The sequence below is a fragment of the Salvia splendens genome, chromosome 3, assembly GCF_004379255.2.
Source record: "Salvia splendens isolate huo1 chromosome 3, SspV2, whole genome shotgun sequence".
Taxonomy (NCBI): domain Eukaryota; kingdom Viridiplantae; phylum Streptophyta; class Magnoliopsida; order Lamiales; family Lamiaceae; genus Salvia; species Salvia splendens.
The window spans coordinates 5,560,830-5,579,221 of NC_056034.1; the positions used below are offsets into that span (position 1 = coordinate 5,560,830).

The 18,392-nt window shown below is 41.5% G+C and overlaps 3 protein-coding genes across 3 annotated transcripts; 1 reads left to right on the forward strand and 2 right to left on the reverse strand.

Moving 5' to 3' along the window:
• Positions 1–528: 528 nt before the first annotated feature.
• Positions 529–3,617, reverse strand: LOC121794543 (cytochrome b-c1 complex subunit Rieske-4, mitochondrial-like). Its single transcript, XM_042192747.1, has 2 exons — positions 3,320–3,617; positions 529–1,395 (listed from the first exon to the last, which is right to left on the reverse strand). Exons 1-2 carry the CDS (start codon positions 3,483–3,485, stop codon positions 752–754), a joined length of 810 nt encoding a protein of 269 aa, XP_042048681.1. The 5' UTR covers positions 3,486–3,617; the 3' UTR covers positions 529–751.
• Positions 3,618–6,141: 2,524 nt separating this feature from the next.
• On the forward strand, positions 6,142–12,029 carry LOC121794544 (E3 ubiquitin-protein ligase ORTHRUS 2-like). The gene is made up of 9 exons (XM_042192749.1): positions 6,142–6,714; positions 7,290–7,825; positions 9,441–9,566; positions 9,847–9,946; positions 10,027–10,088; positions 10,186–10,288; positions 10,436–10,574; positions 10,737–10,951; positions 11,074–12,029. The coding sequence occupies exons 1-9, from the start codon at positions 6,295–6,297 to the stop codon at positions 11,482–11,484; spliced, it is 2,112 nt and encodes a 703-aa protein (XP_042048683.1). The 5' UTR covers positions 6,142–6,294; the 3' UTR covers positions 11,485–12,029.
• A 238-nt stretch (positions 12,030–12,267) lies between these two features.
• Positions 12,268–13,996, reverse strand: LOC121794545. Its single transcript, XM_042192750.1, has 4 exons — positions 13,365–13,996; positions 12,908–12,978; positions 12,681–12,779; positions 12,268–12,555 (listed from the first exon to the last, which is right to left on the reverse strand). The coding sequence occupies exons 1-4, from the start codon at positions 13,942–13,944 to the stop codon at positions 12,445–12,447; spliced, it is 861 nt and encodes a 286-aa protein (XP_042048684.1). The 5' UTR covers positions 13,945–13,996; the 3' UTR covers positions 12,268–12,444.
• Positions 13,997–18,392: the final 4,396 nt, after the last annotated feature.

Sequence of the window (18,392 nt, forward strand, 5' to 3'; positions counted from 1 at the left end):
GTTGATGCTGCTCAAGTATCTCAAGTGGAGGAGAGAGTTTGTCCCAAATGGGTATTTTAGAAGGTTTGATGTTATTTATAGAAGGGTGATAAGATTGGGCACCCAATCCTAGTCGCTCTCCTAGGCAACCATCGGCCCGTGCCTAATATCAACGACTTACAACGTATGCTACTCACTTTATATGAACATCGTTCTCGTGCTACTTTCATTTATTATAATCATTGGTTGTCTCAGGCTACATTGTTTACGCTCTTGTTCAAGGTATGTAAATTATTAAAGTTTAGCTATTAATTCATTTATCATGCGATATTAATGTATGCATATGTTGTGTGATGTGATGATCAGAATTCCAAGTGGACGAGAGAAGTTTGTTTTGATTATAGTCTATAAACATGAAAGGATATGGATCCGTCTATTGCATTGCACCAATGATTTCAGCGTCTTCTCGGAGTATAACTTTTCTCACTTTAACCATTTTAATTAGTTCAAGTAATTTCTCATCAGTGCAGTGTTTACTCCCAACAAATATGAATCTCAATACAAAATCTTTTAACTGAAGGAGAAAATAGAGATAAGTAGCCAGCATTATTCAAACCAGCAATGCCCTTTCAGACTGCAGGCCTATCAATCAAGGAATCCTTGAAACACCAAAACTAACTAATACAAATCAGTATAAAATTATTCGTCACCATAATGGATTTACCAAATATTTCGCCCTACCACATCCTTCATTTCAAGACCGGCTTCTCTCTCACCCAACCATCAGCTTGTTCTCATCTAAAAAGGTGTAGGTGGGAACCTCCAGGTTAAACGGTGCAGGCCCTTTGCGAATCCGACCAGAGATGTCATAATGGGATCCGTGGCATGGGCAAAACCAGCCCCCGTAATCACCTGCATTCGGCAAGGGGATGCACCCCAGATGGGTGCAAACCCCGATAACCACCAGCCATTCCGGATTCTTGACCCTCACAGCATCCTCTTGTGGATCACGAAGGGAGGCAACATCAACACTGTTTGCCAGCTTGATGTCTTCTTCAGTTCGGCGCCTGATGAAGACAGGCTTCCCACGCCACTTCACGGTGACAGTTGTCCCAGGTTCAATACTAGACAGATTCACCTCCAGGGAAGCGAGAGCGAGGACATCTTTACTAGCAGACATGCTCAGAACAAATTTGAGCACAAGGAGTCGAGCCAGTGATGCATATACAAACCTGCCTCCAGTTAAGACAAAGTACGCAAATGCACGCTTGCTGGGATCGCCTGGTGGATAACGCTCATGGTTGTGCTCGTCGTAGACAATCTTTGAGCTGGGATTCTTGATTGCCGCCACTGTAGCAGGGACTTCTGGAACCAGGCCTGAGTTCTGTCCTGTTGCCAGTGAACCAGAAGAGAACCCTACAACATGCATAGAGGTTAGAAAAATATTATTCAATATCTGTGGCTTTCTAAATTATACATGTGGAACGGCTGAAAATGGTAATAAGTTCACCTAGAAGCAGCTGTCACAGTTGAAGGAGTAATGGTACAATAATATACTCCCTCCGTCCCATGCTACTTGCACATTTCATTTTCGGTCGGTCCCAAACTATTTGCACTATTTATATTTTAGATAAAAATTATGGTATTTAATTAAGATACTAGAGTTAGTTCATGTTTCCTTTATCAACTGTTGCCTTATTGCACTTAAAATTTTAATTTAATTACACTAATTAATCATGTTCAAATTTAAGCTGTCAAAGTGAAAAATACGAGTAGCATGGGACGGATGGAGTATTGGAAATTTGGAATGCCGGAGAAGCTCAGCCACATAAGACGGAATAAACACAAGTATAGTAGACTAAACCACGCACCTAAACTAAAGTACTGAACTGATTACCAATGCATATGATAAGAGGATGAAGAAAAACAGATAACAAGATGAATCAACTGAGATGTAAGAGTTAATCATACAGACACACACAGAGCAAGGTAAAGCCAAAATGAAACAACAGAAAAGTATTTTCCTGATAAGAAATTTTTAGTGTGCAAAGAAAAACAAATATTAAGCGGCAAAAGTGAAAGAAAAATCACAGCATACAGTTAGATGAAAAATGACCAACTATCCAACAAAACAACTGTACACATATCACGAAGAATCTGATTGGTTAGTTGGTTCCTGGAGAGCCTTTACCACATACCTAGTGTTCTAACTTCCAATAAAAAACTTTCAGCATACAGTTAGATGAGAAACAACCAACTATATGAATGCACGTAAACATATAATCACAACAAATCAATTCAGTCTGCACACATTTAACTATCTGGAAGTAGAAATACATATCCACCACAATAATACTAGAAAGAAGGTTGAGGTTGGGTTTTTTTTATATTTTCTTGTTTTTGTTTGAGGGGAGTGGGGCCATGGGGGTGTTCTAGAATCTAGTATAGATTACTCAATAACAGTCACAGTCAAGAATCAGAACATTCAGAGACCACAGACTGTAGTAAAAAAGGCTAACAAGGTAGTGGTCTAGTGGAGTATTAAAAAAGGATAAATATATATCATGCATCAAAGTAACAGTATCAGAGTTATTATTTGAAACAATTCCAATTTTCATAATATATGAATACAATTGGAGGTTTCTCTATGTAAGATAAAGGAAGCAAGAAAAACATAGCCAAACTGCCAAAGTATGGTTGTATTTAGAAGCAAGACCAGTATGCTGTTAATTTGCATCTAGGATATTGTGACAGAACGTTTAAAACATTGGGCTGTGAGCGAAAAAAACTGTAACAGAAAATGCAAGCATCAATGTAGTTACTTGCTTCAAATATTATGATATGTGAATTAATATCTGAAAAAATCAACATAACAGAGGCTCGTGATGTCTTTGGCCTAATGATCTATCAGTAATAGTGGAAGCATCTTTAAATTAATAATTTCACAACCAACATATACATATTGGCTAAACTAACAAACTCAATGAATATAGAACCGAATATACAACTAATCTATATAAGGTCAGGGGAAAACTAATCCGACAGCTCCATGAAGAGGCTCTTTCGAACTTATCATCTTAGTGGAAACAAAAGATGCCATTTTTATGGCCAGTCAATCACAAAACAATTTAAAAAAAACATTTTATAACAGGATCAATTCAGTCAATACCGATAGAGAATCCAGGCAGCACTTTGAAGCATCCAGGAAAGGAAAAGAATACACAATTCCACATAGCCCGAGATTTCAAAAATTCCACATATATTTCTTAACTAATTGGATCTTCGCAACAATAAGACATAAATAATCAATGCAAGCGGGGCCAATAGAGAAGCAAGGAACCTCTGATCTGATCAAAAACAGAAATTGATTCAACGGGCGAAGAAGTACGTCTTTCCGATGACGAATCGCCGCCGACAAATGGGTTTCTGGTGGCGAATGCGGCGGATGGAGCTTGACCCGACCGCCATGAGAGAGACGACAACCTCCTCCCCGCTACCCTCAGCATATCCGGTTAATGGAGATCTTTCCCCTATCGATTGAATAATCACGACGGATTCTCGAGCCCTACGCAGGATCTCTCTCTATATCACAAGGGAAAATAGTGTGCAAATACAAAAATTTGGAAATACTCCCTATACAAATTCGCTATGGCGAAAGAAACGACGTCGAATGACAAAATTTGAACGGACTTTCAATTTTACTCAGATGCTGGGCTGATTTCGGGAGATATTTAAACGGGCTTTCAATTTTACTAAGCCCAAATTTGTCCAATTTAAGATTGGATTCTTTCTATTTGTATTTCTTTCATTTTTTAGTGTTATTAAATAAAAGTCGCATCAAATTTAACAACTTTCAATGCTACAGTTCAGCACAGCTCAGCAAAATTAAAGTCTAATAAGTAAAAGATTCAATGTACTAAGAGCGTTACCAGTGGGGCGTCATAAGGGCATCATTAACCCGTCCCCATTTCCGGCCCCAAGTCCCCTCCACGTCATCATTCCTCTACAGTTGCAGCCCAGGCCCCAACTGTTGTAACCCTGCAGGTTGTGGCCCGGGCCGCAACTAATAAATGGCACTATTCACAACTCCAACCTATTTAACTCGTAAACGCAATTCGTTGAACAATTGAAACCGGGAAAATGCATTGTTCATTGGAAATTAACATTACATTACTAGACGAAGCAAATTTGAAATACAAGAAACCCGGGCCACGACTACTACTTCTTCATTTGGGCGCGAAGGTAGGAGATCATCTCACGGTGCAACTCGATCTCCTCGTCCGACATCTTCGATGTATCCCTCGATGTCAACTCCGTCAGCTGGCTCATCCGCCATGTAATATTCATCTCCGACAAAGTGTCGGCCATCTTATCCAGAGACGGATTGGTCGGCGGTGGCACCATAGCGGAGTTGCTCGCAGCTGCCTTCCCCTTTGCTTTCCTCTTGGCCGCCTTTGTTCCTATCGGGCGGCTCTGAATGTTAGGAGAGGAGCAGAAGACATCGTCGTCCGTCACGTTGAGGTCGATCGATGGACCTCATTCGCTCGAAGAGTAGTTTCCGGAGGTGGAAACTTTGGTTCTCTTCGCCGCACCTGTTGCCGCCGGCTCGGCACCGCTGGTGTACTTCGGGCTCTTCTCGACGAGCTTCCAAACTTCGAAGTACTTGAAGGTCTTCTTCCCGTCAGTGAAGAACGCATCCTTCGCCTTCTCGACGAGGTTCGCCTCGCTGTGCCCGCTCGGCCACATACAGACTACGTTGGCCCACTTTCCGTTCCACTTGCTCATATCCGCCTGGACCCGGCCCCAATGCTTGCGCAGCTTCACGTAGCTACGCTCGATCGACCATTCCGGTCGGCCAGCGTTATATTTCTGCGCAATCCGCTCCCAAAAAGCCTTGCCGGTCTGCTGGTTGCCGATGATAGGATCCTCGGCGACATCGATGTAGTTCCTCGCAAGCCACAATGTCTCGTGCGGAGTGTACTTCTTCGGCCCATCCTCCTCCCCGACCTTCTCATTTCACCGCTCTTGAGCGGGCTCCATCTCACTGAGCTCGAACTCTTCGGTGTTGACCGGCGATGTAATGTCGACGTTGCTACCGACTCTCGAACTAGGTTGTGTCTGCGATGGTTGCGACGACGGTATGTACCAATTGTTCGAGTTAACGAACTCCTCCATCTCACGTTGATCGCCGTTGAACCAATCCATTGGCGCCGAAACAAAGGGTATAATAGAGTATTGAAATGGAACGCGGGATTGAAATGGATGGAACGCAAGCTCGTATTTATAGACATCGAATTAAAAAAAATTGGATTTGCGGCCCGGCCCGAAGAGCGTGTAACGCTGGGCCGGGACGCGGGACATGCGGCCCGCCACCGTGCAACCCCGTCCCGGGCCGGGACGCGGGACGATCCCCAGGCCGGGAACGCGGCCCCGGGACGGGCCTGAGCCGTGCCGCCCTTCCGTGTAATGCATGGGACGGGCCGGGACTCACGATTTGCGGCCCGGCCCATGGCGTTACAGATGCTCTAAGAGACGCCCTAAAGCCGCTCTATGCACCGTCATGACAACATTTTATTCTCCTACTCTTCCACCTACAGCGGGGCGCCCTATAAGCCGTCCCAAAGGCCGCCCTATATGTTTTACTATTGTTTTGTAAATTAATTTAAATATTTTCAAATATGTCAATGCAAAATAATTAAAAAATACAACAATTAATTAAAAACGGCAAATCCACGGTTAATTAAAAACGACAAATCTCAAACATCGGACTATTCGGACTTGGGTATTCACCAGAATCCATTTTATAGTGTAATTTGAGTGTGGAAAAGTGAATGGAAAGGTTACAAATGCAGGTTGGGTTGGGGGTATTTACATAAATAAATTTTTCGGAATTAAAAAATAAAAAAAAACACAAAAACGCATTGCATCGTTCGCGGACGATCTATAGGGCGCGGATGATGCACGATGCATCATCCGCGCACCCATAGTGGGCGGACGATGGCGCGCCCAAGGTATCGAGCGCCCTATCGTCCGTCCAAGTACGGATGCTCTAAAATGGTGTTTAAAATAGGAAGACAGAGGGAAACGGGCAGAAAATGAAAATGAAAATGAAAATGAAAATTCAAAATGATTCCTGAAAAAATAATCTCTTATCTCCTCAAGTCGGCGCCAAACACCCCCTTATTTCACTCCAGTAACGACGAAAATCATAACAAACCACTCATCACTCCACTCTCCACTTTCCTTCTCTTGACTAATTATTCTAATCAATTTTAAAAAATCAAAGTTCTAAAATTTTTCAAAGGCGATCGTCGAATGGCGCAAGTTAGCAACCTTCCATGCGATGGCGAGGGTGTGTGCATGGTCTGCAAGCAGAGGCCGGCCGAGGGGGAGATCCTCACGTGCAAGACGTGCGCCACGCCATGGCACGTGGCCTGCCTCGCCACCCGCCCCCAAACCCTAGCGGACGCGGCCCACTGGGACTGCCCCGACTGTTCCGATCTCTCCGGCGCCATGCCGGCCGTCTCCGGAGGGGGGCTCGTGGAGAAGATTCGCGCGATTGAGTCCGATGCGTCGCTCACTGATCGTGAGAAGGCCAAGCGCCGCCAGGAGTTGCTCGGCGGGGCCACGGAGGAAGAGAAGGAGACGGAGATGAATTCTGGGGGTGTTTTGGGGATTTTGGGGGACCGGTTCAACTGCTCTATTTGCATGCAGCTTCTCGATAGGCCTGTCTCTGTACGGTTTTCTTCCTTTTGAAATTTCGATCTGTGGCTGATTTGGGATTTTTTGAGGGATTTGACTTTGGTTACGGCTGAAAATGATGAATAATTTGGTAGTTCTATTACACGGCGTCGTTTCTACTTGTGTGTGTAGGTTCTTTGGTTTTTCTCTGTTTTGTACTCCCATAAACGTCAAGCCCTGTTTGTACTCTTATACATATTTGGTTTTCATTTTTTTTGTTGGTTGTGGTGGAAATTTCTTTGTAGTGTCCCGTTTACATGAGCCTAATTTATGTTTTGCATGGACTTTTCTTATTATTTCGGAGTTATGTTCTAATGCGATGCAATCTCTCAAAACTACCATTATGAAGTATGGCTCGGTTTTGATCTGCTTGAAGTTGAATATTTGTAATGTTTCTGTTGCTATTCAATGAGTCAGCTGTGCTATAAATGGCTCCATTTGTTTTATATTGAAATGAAAGAACAATTAGAGATTGTATACTATGCTTCTGTGATATAAGTGTATTTTCCATGTAAACATGTGGAAGAAGCTTCTAAACCTCATCCTTGTGGTCTTCATACTGTTTTCAGACGCCGTGTGGGCACAACTTCTGCTTGAAATGCTTTCAGAAATGGACTGGGCAACAACGCATGAAGACTTGTGCTATTTGTCGCAAGATGATTCCAGCAAAGATGGCAAAGGAGCCTCGAATCAACTCTACTATAGTTATGGCTATAAGAATGGCAAAAGCTTCTGAGCCTAATTACTCTGGAGGCAATTCCAAGATATACCATTTTATCCACAACCAAGATCGTCCTGACAAGGCATTTACCACAGAGCGAGCAAAAAAAACTGGAAAGGCTAATGCATGCAGCGGGAAGATTTTTGTTACAATCCCTTCAGATTTTCTTGGTCCAATTACGGCAGAGTATGATCCGACAAGGAACTTAGGTGTCATGGTTGGAGAAACTTGGGCAGATAGGATGGAATGCAGGCAGTGGGGTGCTCACTTTCCCCATGTTGGGGGCATCGGTGGTCAGTCTGATCATGGGGCTCAGTCCGTTGCACTCTCGGGGGGTTACGAAGATGATGAGGATCATGGAGAATGGTTTCTCTACACAGGAAGGTATTGGATGCAGCTTCTATTAGGCTTTAATTACTTAAATATTGTTACCAATGAAATCTGTCTGAATTTAATGTGAAACTGGATGTGTATAGTCACAATATTTACTTTGTAAAGGTTTATTAATGACCAGTGCCGCGTCATGGTGTGTCAGTTTTATGTGGCAGCATATAGCGGCCGCCATACCAGTGGTGCCGCCATGGCTGTTATCGTGGCTGTTTCCTCACATTTAACCCATTAACCCAAAACAACGACCCGTTTATCCAAAACCCAACATATTTATCAATTTTAAATAGGGGTTTTTAGCTTAATTCAACCCCCTCCATATTTATCAGAATCCACTACCTCAACCATACCTCTTTCTCTCTCTCTCAAGTAGCATAAAAAAATTCTGTAACAGTGTAACTTCAAACAAGAAAGAATGTTCAAACTTATTTGATATACTTAGCAAACTGCACTTATAAGTTTGCTTAATAAATTGGACTCATAACTTTGTAAAACAATATCATGCATTCAATATACAATTAATATTCATTTCATGATTCTATTAGTGTCACATTTGTTTTTTATACCCTACATATTTACATGCATTTTCGTTTTCATTGTTATATCCAGTAATTGCAATACTGTCTACTGGTAACGGCTTAAATTATTAGGCGGATTATGCAGTAATAGTTTACGACTTTATGTTTTAGTTGTTATTCCAAGATTCAAAATATTTGCATTTTATATTTCATGCTATTATTACTTAATAATATCTTTATTTATTTATCGACCGCCATGTCCCGCCAGCCTTACTGACTGCCATAACCTTGTGCCGGTTTTAGTTTACGACTTTATGTTTAGTTGTTATTCCAAGATTCAAAATATTTTGTTTTTATTGTTTTCAAAATATTTGCATTTTATATTTCATAATATTATATATTAATAATAACTTTAGTTATTTATCCACCGCCATGTCCCGCCAGCCGTGCTGACTTCCATAACCTTGTGGCGGTTTTTTAAATCGACCGCCATATGCCATTAACAACATTGTTAATGCCATATACCATGTGGAGACAATTTCCATTAATTTTAGCTGATATATGGTGAACACCTTTCCTTTTTGTCCTTGTCCAATACTCTTTAATTAGTAAATGCAATTTGAAGTGGTCAAGTATCATCAGTAATTTGGTGTAGTGATAATTATGTGAGGTAAATTGGTCTATAGTCACAATCAGGCACGGTTATTGGATTAGCAAGATATACTGTTGTTTGTGCAATAGACAGAGGGTATGGCATTTCCAGCAATGCCTAGCATCAGCCATACCTTCCACCTGTTTTGTGTGAACATGCAAACATTGTCTTCTCAATACATCTGACTGTATTACGCTTTCTTGGATTCAGCTAACAAAATTTGTGTGACAATCAAGGGTTATGAGGGAAACTATTTATAACATTATAATGAGATTGAAGTTGATTGTCAGGGCACTACTTTGAATAGCTTTTATTGGAAACAATTATTGAGAAACTGGAGATAATTTTTGTGCGCCAAATGTTTTCTTGTTTAGCGTTGTTGTATTGCGTACTGAATCACTGATAATGCCTGTCATTAACTCTACTTTATTGCTGGTTACAGTGGTGGACGTGATCTTTCCGGGAATAAAAGGACAAACAAGAAACAGTCATTTGACCAAAGGTTTAAAAGTTACAATGAAGCTTTGCGAGTTAGTTGCCGTGAGGGTTATCCTGTACGAGTTGTGAGGTAAGCTAAAATTTCTAATGTAAGTATTGCTTTGTAAATGAGGGATGTTGAGGATAGCTAAGTTCAATACTTGAATTACTATCTTCTAGTGGCTTTTGTGCTCTTGCAGTGGTATGGACACTTTGAATATTTACTAAAATCTTAACACTTCTTTTACTAGTTGAGAAAATCTTGAAAGCTGTCTAACAAAAACTCTAGACAGTATATACTAAGTTGTTTCCTGTCATATTTCACTTTATTGTTTTGGCTTCTAATACAGCTTTCTCTTACTTTGTTGTAGGTCTGCTAAAGAAAAGCGATCGTCTTATGCACCACAGGAAGGTGTGCGTTATGATGGGGTTTACAGGGTTGAAAAGTGTTGGCGCAAAGCCGGGCAACAAGTAAAACCTCGCCAAAATAAAGATTTTCATCTGCAATTTTGTTTATGCCCTCTTATGGAATTATTTTTGAATTATTATAGGGATTTGTGGTCTGTCGTTATCTCTTTGTTCGTTGTGATAATGATCCAGCATCATGGACCACGTGAGTTGTTTTATTTATTCTTGCATGCCCAGTCCACAATCTGTACTTCCTAATATATGCTTAAACTCTTTGTGAAACTAATCCTTTTGGCTTGTAGTGACAACCAAGGAGATCGACCAAGACCTCTACCTAGCATTCCAGAGTTGATGCACGCTACTGATATTACTGAAAGGACAAAGAGTCCTGCCTGGAATTTTGATGTGAGCACCTACTCTGACCAAGTCATTTTGATGTTTTTTCTTGTGTCGTATTTGTGATTGTATCTTGAGGCTTGCATGGGTCCAGGACTTTAAAATTCTTAGGATAACATTACTTTGAGACTCCTCTGTCTAAAATTTTCTGTATAGGAGCAAAAAGGCCTCTGGACGTGGATGAGACCTCAACCACCCAGTAGAAAAACATCATGTGATGGTGATAATGGAAAGACTAAAAAGATAAGAAAAAATCAGAGTGGAACTGGATCTGTAAAAGAAAGGCTTTTGAAGGGTAGCTTTCCCTTTCCTTTTCAACACTGCTTAGATTATTGTGTGTTTTCTTTAAATTGTGGACGAAACACCATATTTTGTTTTCATTGGCAATTTGTTTGTGGTTCTTGTACTTTAATACTTTTGATTGATGTTTAACTGTGGCATGGCAAATGTAATGCAGAATTTAGTTGCCTAATATGCCGGAAAGTGATGGAACTGCCACTCACTACTCCATGTGCTCATAACTTCTGCAAGGCGTGCTTGGAGGGTGCCTTTGCCGGTCAATCTCACGTGAAAGAGAGAAAATCTGGAGGAAGGACTCTTCGAGCACAGAAAAATGTTATGAAATGTCCATCTTGCAAACAAGATATTGCCGAGTTCCTTCAAAATCCTCAGGTACAAGCGTTATATTTTGCTTTATTTCTGTTTCTGATTTTCATCTGGCTTATTCTCAGATGCTAGATAGGACTTAAAATGGTTGCATTAATGATCCAGCTTGACTGTGATTATCCGTACAGGTCAACAGGGAGTTGATGAATGTGATAGAAACTTTACAGAACCAGATGAAGGATGAGAGCTCGAAGGCTAGGGAAACTGAGGATGGCCAAAGTGTGAATTCCAGTGAGAATGCCGATAGTGAGAGCTCAGAAATGGAAGAGCAAGAAGATGCTATCAGCATGGATGAAACACCAGATTCTGTTGCAGAAAATAAAGAGAACTTTGATGCGAACGCTGAAATCTCAAAAGAGGACCAGACTGATAAACCTTTAAATGACTCAAGAGCTCTTCATGATTCAAAGCGAAGGAAACTTAGTGATGATGGTGCTAAAGCTGGAGAATCAGGAGGCACAGAAGATCATGAGATAGCCAAACATGGCAGGCTTGCTGATAGTGAGAGCACAGAAGTGAATGTGCAAGAAAATGCCTGACAGCAAGAATGAAACACCAGACAATCATGTGAATGCTGTAATCACAAAAGAGAACAAGACCGATAAACCTTCAAATGACAAAAGATTGTTGTGTTTTTCAGCAAAAGAAACATCGTAATGCTGGTGCTGAAGCTGGAGATTCAGGAGGCATGGAAGGTCGTGAAACATCACAACTTGGTAGGACTAAGAGAGTGCGTTTCTGCTGATGGCGCTCAAGTTTGACTTTGTATATAGTCTCTTCTCCTTTGTAGTTATCTTTGGACTTATTTTTCTCATTACTTTTTACTTGCTAGGTGTGGGTTGGGGGCTTAGGCGAATGAGAAATAGTTTATATGAACTACATTTTTTGTGATTCCATGGGTTCAGTTTCTCTTGGTATAATTTCAAAGAGAACTTTTGGAACTACCTGTGGATCAGTGGATGTGATGGCGTTTATCATGTTTAATCCATCGTAAGCTCATCCTTTTCAAATTAATCCTGTATTTGTATAAATCTTTCAGTTCTTTTTAAGGCTATGCAGAGGAATATATGCTGGGCTTTATGTTTCTAAGCTGTCTATGTACTGTCTTCAATCATGGCATTTCTTTTATGGAGTGACATTATCTGTGGGGGACTAGTCTATGACTAGTATGTAGATATAATCTGTGTATTATGTGTAACTCAACCATATATATTGCTAAAATTGTGGCAACATCAAAAGACATAAAGTGATAAAACCACTGGATAGAAAGCAAATCCAAAACATATATCAACAGGATTTCTAAAATTGTGGCAACATCAAAAGACATAAAACCCTCAACATAGATATTGCTAAAATTGTGGCAACATCAAAAGACATAAAACCACTGCATAGAAAGCAAATCCAAACATATATCAACAGGATTTCTAATTTCAGATAATATGTTTATCAAATTTGTTTACAGAGTGTAGTTTCCTATTTTGACAATATTAGTCGCCTACCTAATCGAGATCCAGCTGATTGTCCTGCTCCTTAAGCCTTCTAATCAGAGCTTCCTTCTCCTCTTCTGGCAATGCATTGAAAATGAAGACTGATTTATCTCCTATATCGTCCTGCAGGACAAGCAAATATTCAAGCAATGCTCAAATACAGGAATTCTTCATGCAGCTGTAATATGGAGTATTACAAATGGTGAGTTGGTGACACATTGACTTAGCAGCAAACAAAGTGATGCTACCTTGATAGGCTGGGTGAACTTTCTTCCCGCGAAAACCACAAAGAGTGCCATCCACACGCCCAACAGAGTGAGTTTTGTTCCTTCATCCATCAAACCAGTCTGTACACCAATTAAACATCCGGACACTAAATGTTAAATAGTGTGAGAAACATCAGTTTGATATTTTGCAGAGAAATTGGAACCTTAGACAGGATATTAAAGAATAAGGATCCAAGTGTAATCTATACCAGATGCCCAAGTAGAACAGATGGAATGATAAATGTCAATATACCAGCTTCCAATTTGCCATAGCAAAGGCCTGTTTGCAAATGCATACAAATTAAATTAATTGCAATTATACTTAATTTCGTAATGAACTTTAAATTTCACTCGCTTATTGAAAGCTAAGTCCAAAAGCAAATCAGTGATAAACATATCTTATATAGAGAAACTACTCTATTGAGTTTCATCTAACCTAATTCAGTTTTGTTGCAAATTGAACTAAAAATGCTGAAGTTAAGCTCAAACTTGATATCCAAATCATACTGGCAAAGTAAGCATTAGACATGAACTTCACTTGATTCACCACTACTGACACTCCAGTTTACAAGTACAGCTTCAAGTTACATAGCCAAACGACTAATAATTTGCTACAATTTCAGTTGAATTTGCAACTAAGATCGCAATAAAATTAAAAAACCACACCTTCCTTGAAGACGAGACCAGTCAGAGCAGCAAACAGGGGACCAACAAACCACACAGCCGTAGGATTCTCAACGACGTACTCCACCAAACTCTTCCCCGCCGGCTGAGCTAAGGCGGCGTATGCTGCTAACGAACCAAGGGCACCGGCCGCCCACAGCGCCTGGAGAGTGCGCTTGATCTCCGTAACGTATATGTGAATCAAGTAGAGCGACAGCCCCAATCCACAAGCTCCTACGCCGTAGAACAAATCCAAATTCCTCCCGATCAACTCAGACAAGCCCGAATCAGTGTTGCGCAGGAACGCCGACGACGACGCAGCCACAAACGAGGAGGCAGCCGCGACCAGCCCCGATCTGTAGAGAACCACTTCCTTGACATCGGAAGATTCGACTTTCCAGGGGCCGTAGACACCTGGATAGACGGCGGTTGATTCCGGCTGTTCTCCGACGGCTTGGCATTTGACGGAGAGTGGGGAGCGGGCGATGCGGCGGGTATTGATCGGGGATTGAGTAGGGCGGAGGAGGAGAGAGTGAGGTGAGGGCTTTGGATAGAGATGAAGAATGAAGTTTGTTGAAGTCATGGTTTTGGGGAATATAGTTAACCGCTAATTTTGGTTACGAATGCTTCCCTTTTTTTCTTTTAAATAAATATTTTATACACTATTTGATAATGGTTTCTGCATTAACGATGATATTTTGTGGTATGTTCATTTTAGTAAATTTGGTTGTACTGATTTTAAAGGCCAGAATGAAATATGGAAAGCCCAGTATGTAATTCTATGATGGAAGATGGAATAGAAAAATTTAAATATATGGGCCTATCTTAGCCCAATAGCCCATTATAAAAAGAAAGCCTTGGACTTTAGTCCACCTCTTATTTGATGACAAGTAAATTATTCACAAAAGGGGTAAGTTCCATATTATAATACAAAAAACATACCACTCACACATACCAATTTGCCAGTCATATAAAAGAGACACATCTTACAAGACATACGTAAATTGTTCACATCTTACAAGACATACGTTGAATCTCATTTCATTTAACAATAATCTATAAGTAAATATTTCATTCAACAATGTAAACTTTATCATAAAATTAATGTAAAAAGTGAACACACATTCCGATAACGTTTTCAACTTTGCTTGCATAGTGTCGCCTATGTGTGGCATGCACTTATGTGTAGTGCAGTGTAGTGTAGTGTGATTAAATTGACATGATACATATATACCCTACGTGATTCTAAAAAATAGCATAATCTAAAAATAGAGTATAAACATCGTTAGAATAGTTTTGAAAAGATATGAGTGAAAGAATGTGAGTGAGCCGAAACCGCCGAAGCCACCATCGAAACTAAGGGTAGTGATGATGGGGTGCCAAAAGTAGAGTGGTGTCAAATCAGCTATGGTTCATCTCCCTCTTACCAACCTCCTCGCATGCAAAATCCTAAGCCAAAATTTATGATTTATCATTCCCAATCATTACTTTTGCAAACATAAAAACAAAACACTAACAAAATTCCTTTGTCACTAATATTTTCTTGGACAAAATATCATTGCTGATTTCTGGACTTAGATGCTCCTACGTTTTTAATCCCTTTGTATATTTTTTAAAAAAATTTCAAACTTAAATGCCCCTAACGTATTTTAATAAGTATTTTTGTTTGTGCCCGCATGGGCGTAGCGCAGTTAGCAACGGAGGGGCAGATCTTGCTGGAATGAGTCTGTGTTCGAATCTCACTACTGTCGTGTAGTTGCTTCCATCTCTCAGGCACAAGTGTGAGGCCTTGGGAGATGGGCTTCTGGCAGCCAGTGGGTTAAGGCCTCCCCCTTAACGGGCTACTGCGTACCCTGATTGAACCCCCTCACATGATGTCGGGCCGGAATCGCCTTTTTGCTGCAATAAGTATTTTTGTTTGCACAGATTTTCAGCTTTAGGTCTATTCACACTTTAATTTGTCTTTGTCATTGTCTCTGAAAAAGTGTACGGACAAAAAACGCGCAATCATCAAAGTCCAAAAATAGAAACAAAGCTAAAAATATGTGCAAACGGGGTAAATAAAACTACACAAAAATGTTTTCCATGGATTTGGAGGTATTAAGTTGAAAAAATTGCAAAGTACTAATAAAATACGTGCTGATATCAAAGTCTATGGACTATCCATAATATTTGTATATTTTAGGGACTGCATATGTACAAATGTCAAAGTTCAGGGACCATATTTATAGCAGACTCTTAAAAGAATCACAAGGATATATTGTACCGTTGCATATGAATTTCAAGAAAATGCATAAACCCCCTAGCTAATTACTGTTGATTTAACTTCGACCAAAAGAAAACTTATTATTCCAAATAATGAGTATGAACTGAAACACATAGCTCTGCAACCACGTTATGCACTGATGAACACATAGGTTAGCTCCAATAAATTACTGACATGTCAACATAGACAATAACTAGTTCATTGCAGGCTGGCTTTTCTCGTTTCACACTTGAGATGTTCTATATTTTCTTTACAATAGATTCTTTTGTGTAACGACTAACGCACACCCGATAATAGTTTAGATGAAAACAAATGTATTACTATTATAGTTAGAAATGACAAGTCGAACTCAGAGCACCCATAATGGGGCGCCCGATTGCTGCATTATGGGTGCCCGGACGATGGTATGCCCTACGCCCATGCCCACGCCCTAAGCTTCGGGCGCGGAAGAAGCGCAGACGATAGGTCATCGTCCGCGCCATCGTCCGTGCCATCTGGCACCATTGTGGGCTCCGCGGACGATAGGCACGGACGATGGCACACGTTTTTAAATTTTTTTTTCCGAATCTTGTCTATTTAAACCTCGTTTCTCATTCACTTGTTCATACGAACATCTCGCTTCTCTCATTTCTCTCATCTCTCACATTTCTACCTCTCTTACATACCAAAATGAACCACGACGACGACACCACTAGTTCCTCAGAGGAAGGTAGTCCGACCGGGGATGCCTTAGATGCAGCCGTTGAAGAGGCCATGGCGGAATGTTTAGCCGAACTGCAGCGCGAGGAGGCGGCGGCGGCGAAGCGGATCCACAGGCCTATTCGACGTCCGATCGCTGTCCGACGCGACCACGCGGCAGTTCACCAACGTCTGGTTGCAGACTATTTTACCGAGCAACCACCGTGGGGCCCGACTGTTTTCCACCGCAGGTTTAGAATGTTGCGTTACCTTTTTCTCAGCATTTTCCGGACGTTGGAGTCATGTGATGAATACATGACGTATCGGGAAGATGGCGTCGGCAGACCCGGCCTTACACCGTTGCAAAAGTGCACGGCTGCACTCCGTCAGTTGGCCTACGGCACCACGACGGACATTTTCGACGAGTACCTCCACGTCGGGGAGACAACAGACCGGGAGTGCTTGAAGAGATTTTGTATGAGAATTGTAGAGGGCTACGGGGGACACATATTTGCGCAGGCCGACTCCTGTTGATTGCCAGGGCCTGATGAAGATGCACGAGACGGTGCACGGCTTTCCTGGGATGCTAGGGAGCATCGACTGTATGCACTGGGAGTGGAAGAATTGTCCAAAGGCGTGGAGAGGCCAATTCACTAGTGGATACAAGGGCAGCCACTCGACGATGATCCTCGAAGCCGTCGCTGACTATCGGCTCTGGATCTGGCATGCTTACTTCGGTGTAGCCGGGTCGAACAACGACATCAACGTCCTCAACTCATCCACCCTCTTAACCGAGCAATGCAATGGCAACGGCTCGGCCATCGAGTTCACTGCCAACAGGCGCCAATACCACATGGGGTACTACTTGGCCGATGGCATATACCCACGGTGGCCTGTTTTTGTGAAGACGGTCAGCTGCCCAATTGGTGAGAAGAGGGTTTTATTTGCGCACAAGCAGGAGGCGGCGCGGAAGGATGTCGAGCGGGCATTTGGTGTGCTCCAAGCACGGTGGGCAATAGTGAAAGGGCCGGCTCGTCTCTGGTTCAAGGAAGTCATCGCCGATGTCATGCATGCGTGCATAATCATGCACAACATGATAGTCGAGCATGAAGGTGGGGGCATCACCGACTGGAACGATGATGAAGGTGCATCTAGCTCGTCCGGCACGGCGACCGCGCCCACCGCTAGAGGATTACCGACGGGCTTCAATGAGGTTCTATCTAGACAGGCCTCAATGCGCAACCAACAAGACCATGCTCAGCTCATGAACGACATGATTGAAGAAGTGTGGGCTCGTAACCGTCGTCGCTGAGTTTGCGTATTTTTTTAATTCCTATTGTAATTTATTAATTTTTATAAATGAAATGAAGTTTTTTCTCAATTTTGTAGTTATTTAAATATTCAAATAAAAGAAAATGCATAGGGGGCGCCTTAGGGCACCCCATTGCAGGTGGGAGGGTAGGAGGATAAAAATGATGACGTGGCGGTGCATAGGGCGTGCCTAAGGGGGCCCCATTGCTAATGCTCTCATGGATTCCTAAATGCTGAAGCACACCAAGTGTGAAAAGGAAAGGCGCGCCTAATGGCGCCCCATTGCTAATGCTCTCATGGATTCCTAAATGCTGAAGCACACCAAGTGTGAAAAGGAAAAGCGCGCAGGGCGCCCCATTACTAATGCTCTCAAGGATTCCTAAATGCTGAAGCACACTAAGTGTGAAAAGGTTTACATACATCTCTCTCTAAGGCAATAAATCAATATTGGGAATGAGTGTGTTGTAGCTATCACTCTTTAACAATACAAAACTAGAGATACAATTATTTGCGTTGGAAATTTATGAAAAAATACAATTTAGGACGCAAAGAAAGTGCATATCCATTTGTATCTTTTAATTTTAATTAGAACTCTAACAATAAATATATTTTTAAAAATATTAATGATATATTTACAAACAAAGTTAGTATTTTTAACTGTATTAAAAATGTCCCTAGCTATTTTTTTTTGGTTGTGTATGTGTAAGCGCAAATTAATGAATGACGTGCCCAAATCTAATTTATTAGGCTTTCTATGTGATCTTTATTTTATTTGG